The sequence below is a fragment of the Rhineura floridana genome, chromosome 3 (assembly GCF_030035675.1).
Source record: "Rhineura floridana isolate rRhiFlo1 chromosome 3, rRhiFlo1.hap2, whole genome shotgun sequence".
Lineage (NCBI taxonomy): Eukaryota > Metazoa > Chordata > Lepidosauria > Squamata > Rhineuridae > Rhineura > Rhineura floridana.
Window position 1 is genome coordinate 117,919,837 of NC_084482.1, and position 18,546 is coordinate 117,938,382.

Below are 18,546 nucleotides of genomic sequence, written 5' to 3' on the forward strand. Positions count from 1 at the left end.
GCACAGCCCTAGTGGCTTATGTATGTATACGTGCTTACAGCATGTGATGTGGTGTAGTAGGGGTGCCCATAACTGTTTCTTAGGTTTCCAGATGTTCGCAGAGGCCTCAAAAGGCTGGCAACTCCTCTACTCCAACAGTATCTTAGATCATGGGATTTATGGACAAATTACCAAACTCTAAGAAAGCACTGACTAGACATTCCAAATAAAGGACATGTCTATAAATTATAAATGACCACTACACCACTCTCTTCAGAAAGAGTTGCAAAAGGAAAACAGTATCCTTCACAAGGAATTGAAAAGCTCAGTGCACATTCAAGTCATTTTCTAAAAATAAAATCGGTTCTATCACTCTTATGAATACAAACTGCTAACACAATTTGCAGTTACCCCCTGAATCTGAAATACTCCCTTCTGGAAATGCATCCATGTCTCACAAACTTGAAACAAGTTTGCTGGTGTGACTTTTATGCCTTCATTTTTACTTATATTTTAAAGATTTCTACCCACTAATCTTCTCAGAGTGGCTAATACACTATTAAAGGACAAGAAAATTACCAAAATAAAAGCAGAGTAGCAGTACAATAACATACAAGCGAGTTTAAAACAGTACTTTTAAGATGCAGAAACTAAAAGATCAGGGCAAATTAAAAGATCTGCATCTGTCACTGAAAAATATCAGGCTCGGTGACCTGGAAAGAAAGTTAAAGAGCCTCTACAACTGAAAAGGCCTTAAGGCCCTAATTTCTGGAGGCAGGAGATTCAAAAATGGGCATTTTAATAGCTAGGCAGGCTCATGTTATGAAGGAAGGTACTTCCTATAGACACAAATCTGACATTCACTTAATCACAAGCTGTTTAAGCTGCTGCTTAACTATTTAAAAATTTCTAATGTTCCCAAAAATGTATTTAAATCTATTTTAATATAGCATAAACTAATAATATACAAGAACTACAAATATTTGTTTTAATACATAAGCAGACAGCCAGAGGAAGAGACTAGGGGGAGTTTCACATAATCAATCCACTCACAGTTTGAAAGCATGAATAAGGAGGTTGCAGGAATTGCACCATCTAGCCTCACAGCATGATGATGAATGCATCAGCCACGCCCCACCCCCTGGCTGCTCTGTGTTCAGCAGCCTTGTGAAGAGACAGTATGTGCATACTGAATTACACATGTACAGCTCTGACTTACACATGAAGAAGAAGCCTGATTGGACCAGGAGTTCCCAAGCTCTTTGGTGCACATGTACCATTCCACATGTCCATTCACGTTGCCACAGAATATGCAGCCATCAGTTGGGTATGGTGCACACACAATGTGCACACACACTGTCAGTGAGGGAGATTAGCCAGCACAACCCTCCCCACACACACACATACTATCAATGAATACGGAGTTCATTGTGATGGACACCTTGTTAGGACCATTATATGACAATGATGCAAAGGTGGGCATTCTGAAGGAGAATAGAGAAGCTGCAGAGAAGCCAAATGAAAGGTTCTGAAGGCATACTAACACCTGTACCTTTTTTTTCTGGAAAGGTTATATGAAGAAATATGATTTATAGAGGTGACAAAGTGATTTTTTTTAAAAAAAAAAAATGCATTTCAAATGAACAGGTCATTAGGGCCAGATGGCATTCACTCACAAGTTCTCAAAGATCTTAAGTACGAAATTGCTGGTTGTTTAATAATGAACATATATTTTATTCCAAAAATTGACCTGCTTAGCAAATGTAGCAACACCACTTTTTTAAAAAAAAAAATGGCATTGGGGATTGGGGGGGCAGGAAATTATGTTCTTCACATGGGTTGTCCTGATCTGAAAAAGACTGGGCTGCTTCCAAATGCTAAAATAAAAGGTGAACTGTGTGGTCGCTGCACACCTCTAGTGTTTACTATGTAGTATTGTACCACTTTGAGCACACAGCCACATCAGAAGCTTTTAGAAAATAGAAGTCTTATCCAACTGAGGAGAACAAAAAGGAACACAAATGTTGGCAAAAGAAATGCAAGCAGACAAGGAATGCTAAAAAGAAATTTAAACAGCACGTTGAGAAAACCATAAAGACGAACAACAAAAAATTATTTAAATACATTAGTAGCAGGAGACAGGCTAGGGAGATGGTTGGATCTTTGGGTGACAAGGGAATCAAAGGTGTGCTAAAGGAAAATAAGGATATTGCAGAGAAGCAAAATGAATTCTTTGCATCAGTCTTCACAGCAGAAGATATACAGCAGAACCCTGTACCTGAAGTAGCTTTCACAGGAAGGGAGTCTGAGGAACTGAGGCAAACAGTGGTGACAAAAGGCCTTATTGACAAAAAGGTTCCAGGAAAATAACAGGCCTGTTAGCTGAAAGTCTGTTCCAGGAAAACTGGTTGAAGTCATTATTAAAGATAGAGTTACCAAGCACATAGAAATACAAGCCTTCCTGAAGCATAGCTTCTGCAAGATTAAGTCTCACTAACCTGTTAGAGTTCTTTGAGAGTGTCAACAATCATATATAGGTAATCCAGTTAACATTGTGTACTTAGACTTTCAAAAAAGCTTTTGATGTAGTATGTCTTCAAAGTCTCCTGAGTTAGCTTAGCAGTCACAGAATAAGAGACCTCCTTTTGTAGATCAGTAACTGGTGAAGAAACAAGAAGCAGAGAGTAGGAATCAATGGACAGTTCTCCCAGTGAAAAGATGTAATAGGTGAATGCTCCAGGTGGACTGCACAGACCCAACCCATTTATCTCTTAACAGTTTCATGCCCTCTTGTACTCTCTCTTCAAAGTTCTTTTCAACTTTCCCTTATGGTATTTGTTGATTATTGGTCTTGTGCCAGTATTTGCCTTTTCAACTTGTTCATAATGTTCTAGAGTTAGGGATGTGCAGTTAGGTAAGCCAAGTCTACTGTGGTTAAAACAAAAAGGAATTGTGATGAGCTCCAAAAGGATCTCTGCAAAACTGGATGACTGGGCAGTAAAATGGCAAATGCAATCCAATGAAAGGAAGTGTAAAGTGACGCACGTTGGGACAAAAAAAAAAATCTAATTTCACATATACACTAATGGGGTCCGAATGACAAGAACAAAACCTGCCAATATCATAATGCTGTTATACAAATCTGTGGTGAGATCACACTTGCAAAACTGTGTACAGTCACCTCAGCTTATAAAGGATATTGTAGAGCTGGGAAAGGTTCAGAAAAGCAACAAAAATAATCAAAGTGATGGAACAACTCCCCTATGAGGAAAGGTTTAGTTTAGAGAAAATGTGAGTTAGATAGACTTGTATAAAATGATGCATGGTGGGGAGAAAGTAAATAGAGAAACATTTGTCTCCCTCTCTCATAATGTCAGAATTCAGGGATATCTAATAAAGCTGAATGTTGGAAGATTTGGGACAAACAAAAAATACTTCCTCATGCAGTGCATAATTAACCTATGGTATTTGCTCCCACAAGAGGTAGTGATGGTCGCCAACTTGGATGGCTTTAAAAGAGGGTTAAACAAATTCACAAAGGATAAGGCTAGCAATGGCTAGAAGCCATAATGGCTATTTTCTACCTCCACTATCAAAGGCAGTATGCCTCTGGATACTAGATGCTAGGAATCCCAGTTGGGGAGTGTTGCTATTGTGCTTATGTTCTGTGTGGAGGCTTCCTGGGTATCTGGTTGGCCACTGTGTAGAAACAGAGTGCTGGACTAGATCAGTCTTAGGCCTGATCCAGCAGGCTGTTCTTATGTACTTATGAAAACCTTATCAAAATCACCCCAATTCACCTTGAAATTCAGGGTACGCACAAACCCGATGCACACTCCTAGTAAATTTGTTGTTGTTATGTGCCTCCAAATCTACTATGCCTTATGACGACCCTATGAATCAGCAACCCCCAAGAGCATCTATCATGAACCACCCTGTTCATATCTTGTAAGTTCAGGTCTGTGGATTCCTTTATGGAATCAATCCATCTATTGTTTGGCCTTCCTCTTTTTCTACTCCCTGCTGTCTTTCCCAGCATTATTATCTTTTCTAGTGAATCCTGTCTTCTCATGATGTGTCCAAAGTATGATAACCTCAGTTTCATCATTTTAGTTTCTAGTGATAGTTCTGGTTTAACTTGTTCTAACACCCAATTATTTGTCTTTTTCACAGTCCATGGTATGCGCAAAGCTCTCCTCCAACACCACATTTCAAATGAGTTGATTTTTCTCTTATCCGCTTTTTTCACTGTCCAACTTTCAAATCCATACATAGAGATCGAAAATACCATGGTCTGAATGATACTGACTTTAGTGTTCAGTGATACATCTTTGCAGTTGAGGACCTTTTCTACTTTTCTCACAGCTGCCCTCCCCAGTCCTAGCCTTCTTCTGATTTCTTGACTATTGTCTCCATTTTGCTTAATGACTGTGTCAAGGTACTGATAATCCTTGGCAAGTTCAATGTCCTCATTGTCAACTGTAAAGTTACATAAATCTTCTGTTGTCATTACTTTAGTCTTTTTGACGTTCAGCGGTAGTCCTGCTTTTGTGCTTTCCTCTTTATCTTTCATCAGCATTCATTTCAAATCATTACTGGTTTCTGCTGGTAGTATGGTATCGTCTGCATATCTTAAATTATTGATATTTCTCCCTCCAATTTTCACACCTCCATCTTGGCCCAATCCTGATTTCTGTATGATATGTTCTGCGTATAGATTAAATAAATAGGGTGATAAAATACACCCCTGTCTCACACCCTTTCCGATGGGGAACCAATCGGTTTCTTCATATTCTGACCTTACAGTAGCCTCTTGTCCAGTGTATAGGTTGCGCATCAGGACAATCAGATGCTGTGGCACCTCCATTTCTTTCAAAGCACTGCATAGTCTTTCATGATCTACACAATCAAAGGCTTTGCTGTAATCTATAAAGCACAGGGTGATTTTCTTCTGAAATTCCTTGCCATTATCCAACGTATGTTTGTGATATGATCTCTGGCGCCTCTTCCCTTTCTAAATCCAGCTTGGGCATCTGGCATTTCTCGTTCTATATATGGCAAGAGCCTTTGTTGTAGAATCTTGAGCATTACTTTACTTGCAATGGGTATTAAGGCAATAGTACGATAATTACTGCATTCCCTGGGATCCCCTTTCTTTGGAATTGGGATGTATATTGAACGCTTCCAGTCTGTGGGCCATTGTTTAGTTTTCCATATTTCTTGACAGATTTTTGTCAAAATTTGGACAGATTCAGTCTCAGTAGCTTGTAGCAACTCTATTGGTATGCCATCTATTCCTGGTGATTTGTTTCTTCCAAGTATTTTAAGAGCAGCTTTCACCTCACATTCTAAAATTTCTGGTTCTTCATCATATGGTTCCTCCTCGAATGAATCTGTCATCCGGGCATCTCTTTTATAGAGTTCTTCAGTGTACTGCTTCCATCTTCCTTTTATTTGACAAAGGAGTTCAACAGGGGAGGTCAAGGGGGAAGTCCATAAAAAAACTCCAAACAAATTACTAATTTTCCTTGTACAGCGCACTGCACACCAGTGGGACTCTCAAGTTTACCCTGAAGTAGGACAGGACAAAGCACAGGCCACTACAAAACAAGTAGTAAGAAAGAAACAAAAGGTAGAAGAGAGTATGAACAGGAAGGATTCTCCAGTGGTTGTGACCTGCAAGGTTTGTGCCATGTTTGTTTTCTTGCCTGAGAACAAAATGGTGTACACCTGCAACAAGTGCAAGCTCGTGGCACTGTTGGAAGAAAAGGTGAGAGGCCTGGAATGGCAGGTGGCCACACTGAGGACTATAAGAGAAGATGAAGAGTTCTTAGACAGAAGAGGAGACTGCTTTGGAGAGGAATAACGAAGTGGAGGAAACTCCGTGGGAAAGGGAGACAGGAGCAGAAGAGCGAGAAGACACCTTTCACCAGTGGAGCTATGGAACCGCTTTCAACCACTCGAGGAGGAGACTGGAGGACAGCCTGTGGAGGAAGAATTACAGGAGACCCCGTGTGACAATGAACAAGAGGCTGAAGCTCAATCAAGCAGGGCCTATGAATCCTCGCCCCACAACAACAAGAAGAGAAGAGTACTAATAGTGGGAGACTCCCTACTGTGTGGGATCGAAACCCAAGTATGCTGAGAAGATCCATGGACTCGCCGGGTATGCTGTCTACCTGGAGGACGGATTAGAGATGTGACGGAAAGGTTGCCATTACTCATCAAGCCCACCGACAGGTATCCCTTTCTCCTCATCCATGTGGGAACAAATGATACTGCCAAACGGAGCTATGAAGAAATCACATCAGACTTTGAAGCTCTGGGAAGGAAACTCAAGGACTTTGGGGCCCAGATAATTTTTTCATCCATCCTTGCAGTGCTTAGAAGAGAAGTAGAAAGGGAAAGAAAAATATTCTGTGTGAATGAATGGCTACGAAGTTGGTGCAGACGTGAGAGATTTGGATTCTGGGACCATGGGCTTTGGTTCCTGGAAGATGGACTGCTGGCAAGTGATGGGTTGAATCTCACAAGGACTGGGAAGAATGTGTTTGGCCACAGCATGGAGAAGTTCATCAGGAGGGTTTTAAACTGCATCCTATAGGGGAGAAAGACATAAACTTGGTGGTAACAACTGATAAAGACTTATGCACAGTAGCGCGACCAAAGAGATTGGCTCTAATAGGGCCCAGTAACAGTCCTCAGAAAAATGTAGTAAGGAAGCCGAGCCATTAATCACATGGTCTTCAATGTCTGTATACTAATGCGCAGAGCATGGGAAACAAGCAGGACAAACGTGAACTCTTAATACAGGAGGGCAATTATGACTTGATAGGTATAACTGAAACTTGATGGGATGACTCCCATGACTGGAATACAGCAATTGAAGGATACAACTTGTTCAAGAAGAACAGAAGGAATAAAAAGGGAGGTGGAGTTGCGCTATATGTTAAAAATATATATCCCTGCACAGAAATACAGGAAGATGAGCTTGGTAGCTCCACCGAGAGTATCTGGATTAAAATTAATGGGGCAAGTAACAAAAGGAATGTGGTGCTTGGAGTCTATTACCAACCACCCAATTAAGGACAAGATGAGAATGTAACTTTTGAAAAGCAAATTGCCAATATTTCGAGGAGTCATGATGTAGTAGTAATGGGGGATTTCCATTATCCCGATATCTGTTGGGAGACAAATTCTGCCAAACACGGCCCCTCCAAGAAATTTCGGACTTGTGTTGCAGATTACTTCCTCCTACAGAAAGTGGAGGAAGCAACCAGAGGATCAGCTATCCTGGACTTGATTCTAACTAATAGAGATGATTTGGTGGATGAAGTGGCAGTTATGGGAACTCTGGGGAAAAGTGACCACACCGTACTTGAATTCTTGATTTTAACGAAAGCGAAGGCTGACAGTAGCCTTTCGCGCACCCTGGACTTCAGGAAAGCTGATTTTAATAAACTCAGAACAATTGTAAGTACAGTTCCATGGCAAGCCACCCTAACGAGAAAAGGAGTTGAAGATGGGTGGGAGTTTCTAAAAAAGGAAATTCTAAAAGCGCACTGGCAAGCAATTCCAACAAGGAAAAAAGGGGGAAAACAACAGAAGAAGCCAATGTGGCTTTACAAAAAGCTTAGAGATGACCTGAAAACAAAAAAGGACACATACAGGAAGTGGAAAGAAGGTCAGGCCACAAAGAAAGAGTACAGGCAGGTATCACGGAATTGCCAGGATGGTGTCAGGAAGGCTGAAGCTGAGAATGAGCTGAGGTTAGCGAGGGATGCTAAAAGTAACAAAAAAGCTTTCTTCAGGTATGTCCATAGTAAAAGACAGAAAAGAAATGGTGGCACAGCTACTCAATGAGGATGGCAAAATGATAACAGATGACAAAGAAAAGGCAGAAATGCTCAATTCCTACTTTGGCTCAATCTTCTCCCAAAAAAGGGCCTATGACCCTCCCGGGAAACATGAAGTTGAAGGGGCAGGATTTGACCTTGGGATTGATAGACAAATGGTCAAGGAATACCTAATCACTTTGAATGAATTCAAATCGGCAGGGCCCGATAAACTGCATCCTAGAGTATTGAAGGAACTGGCTGAAGAAATCTCAGAACTGCTCTCTATTATCTTTGCGAAATCATGGAGGACAGGTGAAGTGCCGGATGACCAGAGGAGAGCTAATGTTGTCCCTATCTTCCAAAAGGGCAAGAAGGAGGAACCGGGGAACTAGAGACCAGTCAGCCTAACATCAATCCCTGGAAAAATTCTGGAGCAGATTATAAAGCAGTCAATCTGTAAGCACCTTGAAAGCAATGCAGTGATTACTAGGAGCCAACATGGATTTATGAAGAACAAATCCTGCCAAACTAATCTCATCTCATTTTTTGATCGGGTAACCTCCCTTGTAGACTGTGGGAATGCTGCGGACATAATATATCTCGACTTCAGCAAAGCTTTTGACAAAGTGCCCCATGATATTCTGATTAGCAAGCTAGCTAAATGTGGGCTGGATGGAACAACTATTAGAAGGATCCACAGTTGGCTCCAGAATCGTACCCAAAGAGTGCTTATCAATGGTTCCTTCTCAAACTGGGCGGAAGTAACGAGTGGGGTACCACAGGGCTCGGTCCTGGGCCCAGTGCTCTTTTACATTTTTATTAACGACTTGGATGAGGAAGTACAAAGCATGCTTATCAAATTTGCAGATGATCCAAAATTGGGGGGCATAGCTAATACCGTGGAAGACAGAAAGAAAATTCAAAGGGACCTTGATAGGCTGGAGCATTGGGCTGAAAACAACAGAATGACATTCAACAGGGATAAATGCCAAGTTCTACACTTAGGAAAAAGAAACCAAATGCACAGTTATCAGATGGGGGGTACTTGGCTCAGCAATATGACATGTGAGAAGGATCTTGGAATTGTCGTTAATCACAAGCTGAATATGAGCCAACAGTGTGATGTGGCTGCAAAAAAGGCAAATGCTATATTAGGCTGCATTAACAGAAGTATAGTTTCCAAATCACGTGAAGCACTAGTTCCCCTCTATTCAGCACTGGTTAGGCCTCATCTTGAATACTGCATCCAGTTCTGGTCTCCGCACTTCAAGAAGGATGCAGACAAACTGGAACAGGTTCAGAGGAGGGCAACAAAGATGATCAGGGGACTGGAAACAAAGCCCTATGAGGAGAGACTGAAAGAACTGGGCATGTTTAGCCTGGAGAAAAGAAAACTGAGGGGAGATATGATAGCACTCTTCAAGTACATGAAAGGTTGTCACACAGAGGAGGGCTGGGATCTCTTCTCGATCGTCCCAGAGTGCAGGACACGGAATAATGGGTCAAGTTGCAGGAAGCCAGATTTCAACTGGACATCAGGAAAAACTTCCTGTTAGAGCCACTAGACAATAGAACCACTACCTAGAGAGGTAGTGGGCTCTCCAACACTGGAGGCATTCAAGAGGCAGCTGGACAGTCATCTGTCAGCAATGCTTTGATTTAGATTCCTGCATTGAGCAGGGGGTTGGACTCGATGGCCTTATAGGCCCCTTCCAACTCTACTATTCTATGATTCTATTTCATCTCGGTCAGTCAGTGTGTTCCCCTGTGGATTATTCAACATCCCTATTCTTGGTTTAAATTTCCCTTTCATTTCTCTAATCTTTTGGAATAGGGCTCTTGTTCTACCCTTTTTGTTGTCCTCTTCTATTTCTATACAGTAACTATTGTAATAGTTCTCTTTGTCCCTACATACTAGTAGCTGTGTTGTTGCATTTAGGGTTCTGACTGTGTTTCTATCTCCTTTTGCTTTTGCTTTCCTTCTCACTTTAACCATTTGAAGAGTTTCTTCAGTCATCCATTGAGGTCTTTCTCTGTTTTTAAATAGAGATGTTGTCTTTTTGCATTCTTCCCTGATAATGTCTCTGACTTCATTCCATAGTTCTTCTGATTCTCTGTCAACTAAGTTTAAAGCCTCAAACCTGTCCTTATTTGATCTTTATATGCTTCTGGGATGTTATTTAAATTGTATTTTGGCATTATGATTGCTTTGTTGTTCTTCTTTAGCTTTACTCTGATTTTCGATACAACCAGTTCATGATCTGTACTGCAGTCTGCTCCTGGTCTTGTTTTCGCAGAAAGTATGGAACTTCATCTTCTGCTACCAATTATATAATCAATTTGATTCCTATATTGACCATCTGGTGATGTCCATGTGTACAGTCGTCTTTTCTGTTGCTCAAAAAATGTGTTCACAAGAAACAAATTATTGGCTTCACAGAATTCAATAAGTCTTTCTTCTGCTTCATTTCTGTCTCCTAAACCCCATTTCCCCACAATTCCTAGTTCTTCTATGTTCCCTACTTTTGCATTCCTTCCTAATTCTTCTCTGTTCCCTACTTTTTCATTCCAGTCCCCCATGATTATCAGAACATCTAGTTTCGGTGTGTGATCAATTTCTTCCTGTACTTCTGCGTAAAATCTCTCCAAGTCCTCTTCTTCTGCGTTTGCCGTTAGAGCATAGACTTGGATGATGGTTATGTTGATAGGTTTCCCGTTTAATCTCATTGATATAATATGCTCAGACCTTGCATTGTAGTTCCTAATTGCTCTTGCTACATCACTTCTCACTATTAAAGCAACCCCATTTCTTCTTAATTTCTCATTTCCTGCATAAAGTATTTTGTAGTTGCCTGATTGAAAATGTCCCATTCCCGTCCATTTTAGTTCGCTCACACCAAGTATTGTAATGTTGATGCGTTCCATTTCTTGCTTGACAATTTCTAACTTTCCCTGGTTCATGCTTCTCACATTCCATGTTCCCATTGTGTGTGTCGTACAACTCTGGACTCTCCTTTCACATCAGTGTGCATCAGCCTCTGGGCTTCCTTTTGGCTTTGACCCAGCTGCATCATTAGCCACAGAGCTACTAGTAAATAGTCATCTGTATTCACCAATATCACAAGGAGATCTGGGAGAATATAAATTCCAGTGAAGAAAACTTTTGCCCATCTGTACAACTCCACAAAATCTTTATATCCAAATCCTCATTGATGCAGTGTGAGTGACAAGACCATTAACAGATAATAAATGCACTGAAACCCCAGTGACAAATGTTTTTTCAAGTTCTCTGTTGCTAGCAAATATTTGTTTAGCAAATAACTGTGCATTGATGCATGTGAGAAAGTAACTGAGCACCATCTGTATTCCTGACTGATTTCTTTGCAAATAGCAAAGAAATTTGACAGGGGCGCTATGCTCCATTTCCTCTCCCCATCCCCCCAAAGTAACAGTGGTCACCATAGCATCTTCATTTATAATCTGAGTCAACAGTACAGCAGCTGCTGCTAGGTTCAATTCAGATCTGCCATAAGAGGGTTACAGTTTGATTGCTCCATTGTGTTGCAGGAACAAAAATAAGGCATGGATCTGATCCTGATTACAGCACAAATTTGCTTTCTTATTTATCCAGGAGATCTTAATGTAGGCACAATTCAGAGGTGCAGACACTCTCCATCTTACTGATAATAGTCACTACTGAACTTACTGATAATAGGTAAAGCATGCATTAAATTCTAGCAACAGTTAATTACATGCTTGTTTGGTGTCCTGGGTAGTTCATTCCCTTCTCATTCATTATCAGGTTATACAGAACATGATTATAGCCTTGCTAATTACTCTTTTCACTTTTCCCCAACCACTGATTGAAATGAAAGGTTAAAATATTCCATGCTCAGTTAAAAAAGGGGGGAGGGAAGTAAAGTTCATTTCTGTTCATTTGATACTTTAGACTCGAAAGCATCACTAGATTATAGCAAAACCAACATACCTAGACAAACACGAACATACACTCCATTACAACCTTAATCCAGCAGCATAATTATGCCTGTACAGTGTTGAGTGCTAGCACAGAGGCCTTTTTACAGCCTGATCTATGAGCCATTTAACTGCCTCTATTGCTACCTTTTTTATTATTCTTGTACTTAACATTTATGTATAGGAAATGGAAATGAAAGAATCCACCACCACAAGGCTTAGAAGCTAAACAAAAGGTGAAAGGTAAAGGAGAATGATGGGGTAGAAGAAGATAAACAGGCTGTACAAAATAAACAACACTATGGTGTAAAGTTCTGCATGTTTAGAACTGATACATGTATGCATGAGCCTCACTTGATCTATGCACACTTCATTGCTAAACTCCTGGTGCCTCTAAGCCCAATATATTTTTATTTATTTATTTCAATAATTTATATACTGCTTAATTACAGTTGTCTCTAAGCAGTGTACAACAAACTTAACAAATACAATATATGAACTGTACCACTAAAACCCACTGTATTTTAGATTATGTGAATCTCCAATAGTGATTCAATTGTGAACTGATGGTTCAATTTTATTTATCACTTGACAGGCATGCATGTATGAATCTACCCCACAATTTATAGCAATTGAATCCTTATGGGTTTGGCACCAGAGCCTACAGATTTAGGATCCACTACTGCATCTGATCTAGAACTGCTAAATGGGACAAAGCCAACTAATCTATCATCTGCTACTGACAGTGTCAAATGTCTTCACAGTGGAGGATATTGGGCATATCCCTGTGCCTGAACTAACTTTTGCAGGAAGGGAGTTTAAAGAACTGAGACAATAATGGTGAGGAGAGATGAAGCTCTCGGCTTACTAGACAAAATAAAACCTAATAAATTGCTGGGTCTGGATGGCATCCACCCAAGAGTAGGGTTGCCAGGTTCTTGGCCTGAGACTGATCCTGTATCTTTAGGAGAAGAGAAAGTCAGCCAAGTGCAAGTGTTCTTGCAACGCTGTAATGAGAAAAACCACATGGTGGAATTCTCCCTTCCCGCTGCACAACTTTTAAAGATACAAAAGACCTCTTGGTTGCCAGGCCCGGCCTCGAAGAGGTCTTCTGTATCTTTAAAAGTTGTGGAGAGGGGGAGGGAGAATTCCACCTTGTGGTTTTTCCCATTACAGAGTTGCAAGAACACCTGCACTTGGCTGACCTTCTCTTCTGCTAAAGATACTGGATCAGTCTCAGGCCATGGACCTGGCAACCCTACCCAAGAGTTGTCAAAGTACTCAGATGTGAAATTGCTGATCTTCTAACAAAAATATTTAATTTGTCCCTCAGATCTGCCTCCACACCTGAGGCCTGGAAAATGGCCAATGTAACACCAATCTTTAAATGAAAATCCAGAGGGGATCCCAGAAATTACAGGCCAGTTGGCTTAACATCTGTCTCGCGTGAACTGATGGAAAGTATTGTTAAAGATAACATAACCAAGTATATAGAAGAGCAAGCCTTGAGGAAGCAGAACCAGCATGGCTTCTGCAAGGCTAAGTCCTGTCTCACTAACCTATTAGAGTTCTATACTGAGGCTGAAATCCATGCAAGTTTTACTCAGATGTAGGCCCTACAGAGTTCAATGAGATTTACTCCCAAGAAAGTATATGTAGGATTGCAGGCTCAGTGCTTTGGAACCACAGTGACAGACTCACTTCTGTCTTATGGAAGAACAGTACTCTGCCACACTGAAGAGGCCGGAGTGTCATAGACCAAAACTATATTCCACACAACGATCACATGGCAATAAAGAGGAGTAAAGTGATAAAGAAAACTTGTTCTCCTTATAATAAACTTTGGGCCTTGCAAGAAAATCTGCATATCAAAAATAAATGCACAACAAATAAGAGGCCACTTTTGTTTGTGTTACAAATAGTGTGGAAAGACCCCTAAGTATATGTTGTTTCTCTTTCCCTCTATAAATAATAGATTTTTCTAAATACAAGCTTGTTTAAGCTTTGTTATGCTTCATTAAACTGGTTCCAAATCTTGAATGGTGTTACTCTGACAAAAGTAAAATGATTTTGAAGCTTCTGTACTTGTATTAGGAAAATAACAACTGTGGAGGTTTTTGTTTCTCTTGGAATTGCACTTTCTGAAAACTCACACAGGTGTCAGCTTTCTGCCCAGTTATTCACAATGCACCTGTGTGATATAATCTCATTACTCACTCAACAGCTGTAGATCATTAAAAATGTCCAAAGAACCACAAAAGAAGCACAGGGGCTAAATGAGGAGGAAGCAAAGAAGCAAAATAAAAGTTGACAAGGGAAAGATGATTAGTCTTTCTTTTTTTAGGGGAAGTCTGTTCATATCTTCTCTTACTGAAAAGAGGTAATGACTTACGCCTACACCATATATACACTTTTCAACCCATTTAAAGTGTGATTCTAAATGTACTCTGCAAATTAAGTTTTGGCTTCCTTTGCTCTTCAATTACTGTAACTTGAAGAGAAAGGCAATTTATATCCCACTGAACAGTAATGAACCAATGGTCAAAGAAAGTTATAAGATCAAGACTTTCAAAGTAGAAAGAACTGTCATAACACCTTGGTTTAGTTGTCAGGTAGATCAGTGACTACATTCAGCAGAGCATGGCATTAAATAGGCTTGTAATCCATTGAATATAGGCTCTGTTTAAAGACCCTGTTTAAAGTTGCTGTTCCTATGTTTTTATACTGTAGGGTGCTTCCAAATGGGTGTTTATCATGGAATTAGTGCTGCTTATTCCCACAAGCTTTTTGCAGTGTCCGCACACAATCATAAAAATTTTACATTTTACATTTAATCCAGATTTTACTGCAGAAGAAACAAGATCCAATAAGTAAAAATAACCCATTATACATCTGTAGTCACGGCTGGTGTGGAAACACATTAGTGCATTTATTTTTATTTCATTTTATTTTATTTGGTGGGCAGTTTGTCACACGTGTGGTGATATTTTGCTGCATGGGTCTCACTGCCCCACTTCAGTTTGCTCCTCACCTGAGCACAACCTCACCATTTTGTTTCTGGTGGCCCAAACAATACAACTGTGCCTATTTCCACCAAGTGCTGCATCATGCTGACGGTACATTTGAATTTCAAAAATCCAATTAGGAGGACCTGTTCTCTCAAGATCTCAATATAGTATACTTCAGATTGTAACCATAGTACATACAGCAGGCTTTTAAAAAATTAAATACAGAAGTCTTAGGCAAGAGCTTCTATCTCACATGCAACGCTTAGAGGGGTAAATATCACACAAGACATCAGTATAATTTTTTTCTAATGCAAAGTGCTGTGCAAGAGGATGATTTTTGTTGGGATTGCAGCTGGGAAGGGTTAAAACTCTCCTCCCTTTGTTCCTAATGAAAACTGCCCCCCTCCCGCATAGTACTAGTTAAAACAGTGACAAGCTTGGTTGCTGAACAATTAAAATAATGTCTAGTTTGGCCTCACAATATCTTTCAGCACATTTCTGATCTTCAAAAGGCTGTTGGTGCAGTTTCTTTATATGCCACTTCACTTTATAACTGCAGCACTGCAGATGTATGAAGAGTGTAGTATGTACTGAGCCATCCTTTAGTTGTTTACAGTTGCTTTCCGTTCGTATTTACCTCCTGCATGTGCATGCCCCCCTTTCCTTTCTTTTACAGGAGAGCACAAGCATACTTCTTTTTAAAAAGGGAAGATGTTAACAGAGGCAAAAAAGGCAAATGCTATTAGGTTGCATTAACAGAAATATAGTTTCCAAATCGCGTGAAGTATTAGTTCCCCTCTATTCAGCACTGGTTAGGCCTCATCTTGAATACTGCATCCAGTTCTGGTCTCCGCACTTCAAGAAGGATGCAGACAAACTGGAACAGGTTCAGAGGAGGGCAACAAAGATGATCGGGACTGGAAACAAAGCCCTATGAGGAGAGACAGAAAGAACTGGGCGTGTTTAGCCAGGAGAAAAGAAGACTGAGGGGAGATATGATAGCACTCTTCAAGTACATGAAAGGTTGTCACATAGAGGAGGGCTGGGATCTCTTCTCGATTGTCCCAGAGTGCAGGACACGGAATAATGGGCTCAAGTTGCAGAAAGCCAGATTTCGACTGGATGTCAGGAAAAACTTCCTAACTGTTAGAGCCATACGACAATGGAATCAATTACCTAGAGAAGTAGTGGGCTCTCCGACACTGGAGGCATTCAAGAGGCAGCTGGACAGCCATCTGTCGGGTATGCTTTGATTTGGATTCCTGCATTGAGCAGGGGGTTGTACTTGATGGCCTTATAGGCCCCTTCCAACTCTACTATTCTATGATGAAGATCAAGTTCCTCTTCAGCTCCTCTGCTTCTAGTTTTAATGCTTGATATGGAAAAAGCAAACAGCAAATCTGTAGCAATTTACTAGGAAAGAATCACATTTTAGGCTGTCAGTTAGTTTGTTGTCAAGTCTAACCAGACTATTAACAGCACTAGTGTATGAGTGGCTTCAATGAATTTAATAAACTTCAGCAGTGTAAATAAAGGAAAGTGAATGAGAGAACAGAATATGGGATTCTATATTAGGACATGATGTTCCAATTAGACACTCTCCATTTAGTCTAACATTATACAAAGCTGCTGTGTGAGGGATTATTTCTGAGGCTTATTCCCGGCATTCATCTTTTATATCTTGCCTCTGTTATTCTCACACCTAGGATGCTGAAGACTGAAATTTGGCTGCCTTCCATTTGCATTACAGACTGAAGAGGCAGCCATTTAGGATATTTGGTTTAAAGCAAGTATTTTATGTGCCTTATGTTTGTGATACAAAATCTCTGTACATGGTATCTGATACAGATCCATCATTTATGGCTTGTGCGTAAAGATCTTGACTGGCTGATGGTATTGATCCCAAAGGAAGAACAGCATATATTATAGTTTTCAAAGCCGTGACCAGAGATCATATCGCAAACATACGTTGGATAATGGAATGGACCAAAGAATTTCAGAAGAAAATCGCCCTGTGCTTTATAGATTGCAGCAAAGCCTTTGACTGTGTTGATCATGAAAAACGATGGAATGCTTTAAAAGAAATGGGGGTGCCACAGCATCTAATTGTCCTGATGTGCAACCTATACTCTGCACAAGAGGCTACTGTTAGGACAGAATATGGAGGAACCGATTGGTTCCCCATCGGAAAGGGTGTGAGACGGGTGTATTTTATCACCCTATTTCTTTAATCTATATGCAGAACATATCATACGGAAAGCAGGATTGGACCAAGAAGAAGGAGGTGTGAAAACTGGAGGGAGAAATATCAATAATTTAAGACATGCAGACGATACCATACTACTAAGCAGAAACAAGTAATGATTTGAAACGAATGCTGATGAAAGTTAAAGAGGAAAGCACAAAAGCAGGACTACAGCTGAACGTCAAAAAGACTAAAGTAATGACAACAGAAGATTTATGTAACTTTACAGTTGACAATGAGGACATTGAACTTGTCAAGGATTATCAGTACCTTGGCACAATCATTAACCAAAATAGAGACAATAGTCAAGAAATCAGAAGAAGGCTAGGACTGGGGAGGGCAGCTGTGAGAGAACTAGAAAATGTGCTCAACTGCAAAAATGTATCACTGAACACTAAAGTCAGGATCATTCAGACCATGGTATTTTCGATCTCTATGTATGGATGTGAAAGTTGGACAGTGAAAAAAGCTGATAAGAGAAAAATCAATGCATTTGAAGTGTGGTGTTGGAGAAGAGCTTTGTGCATACCATGGACTGCAAAAAAGACAAATAATTGGGTGTTAGAACAAGTTAAACCAGAACTATCACTAGAAGCTAAAATGATGAAACTGAGGTTATCATACTTTGGACACATCATGAGAAGACATGATTTATTAGAAAAGATAATAATACTGGGAAAAACAGAAGGGAGTAGAAAAAGAGGAAGGCCAAACAAGAGATGGATTGATTCCATAAAGGGAGCCACAGACCTGAACTTACAAGATCTGAACAGGGTGGTTCATGACAGATGCTCTTGGAGATCACTGATTCATAGGGTCACCATAAGTTGTAGTCGACTTGAAGGCGCATAACAACAACAACAAAGCCATTATTGTTTGACACTCAGAGTACCCATTAACACCATTCCTGTTGAGAGATAAAATTTCTTATGATGAGATGTTCATATGGTATGTTTGTATGGTAACCTGCATAAGATTATTTTCCCTATTTTCAGATAACACTATGCTTAATATCTTTAAAATATATAGTGTCCTAATCACAACATGGAATTTGATAAAGATAAATTATTCTCTATAAAGCTGCCAGACTTTATAATAGGCAACAGAGGCCCTTCTCTGGAGGCCCGTGCCTTAGGAGGTGAGTGATTTGGGAGAGGGCTTCCTCAGCTGTTCTATCCACTAAAGAAATGCCCTTCCCAGATGAGTTATGGAGGCATCAATATTATTACCATGATTTAGGAATCAGATCAAAACCTTATCTGCCAGGGCTTTTAATGAAGAATCTGTGGTTTTGATTGTAACTACTTCTCTTGTTCAGCTGTTTTTATGAATATGTTGTTAGCTTTTAAGGTTATTATGATTTACAGTTTTAACTACATGTTGTGAGCCACTGTATTCCTTTTCAAACAGTGTTCAATCTTAAAGCTGAATCCAGAGGAGCACTTTTGTCGTATTTCCAATGTATTGCTATTTTGCCCCACACAGTCCCAGCACAACTCTT

General features: G+C 40.2%; 1 protein-coding gene across 1 annotated transcript in view; it reads left to right on the plus strand.

Moving 5' to 3' along the window:
- The window catches only part of SGCD (sarcoglycan delta), a 379,008-nt gene extending 365,461 nt beyond the window's left edge, over positions 1-13,547 (plus strand). The window contains exon 7 of the mRNA XM_061617474.1: positions 13,126-13,547. Within this exon, the coding sequence (XP_061473458.1) occupies positions 13,126-13,183 (58 nt within the window). The 3' untranslated portion in view covers positions 13,184-13,547. The remainder of the gene's footprint in view (positions 1-13,125) is intronic.
- The last annotated feature ends 4,999 nt before the right edge of the window (positions 13,548-18,546 follow it).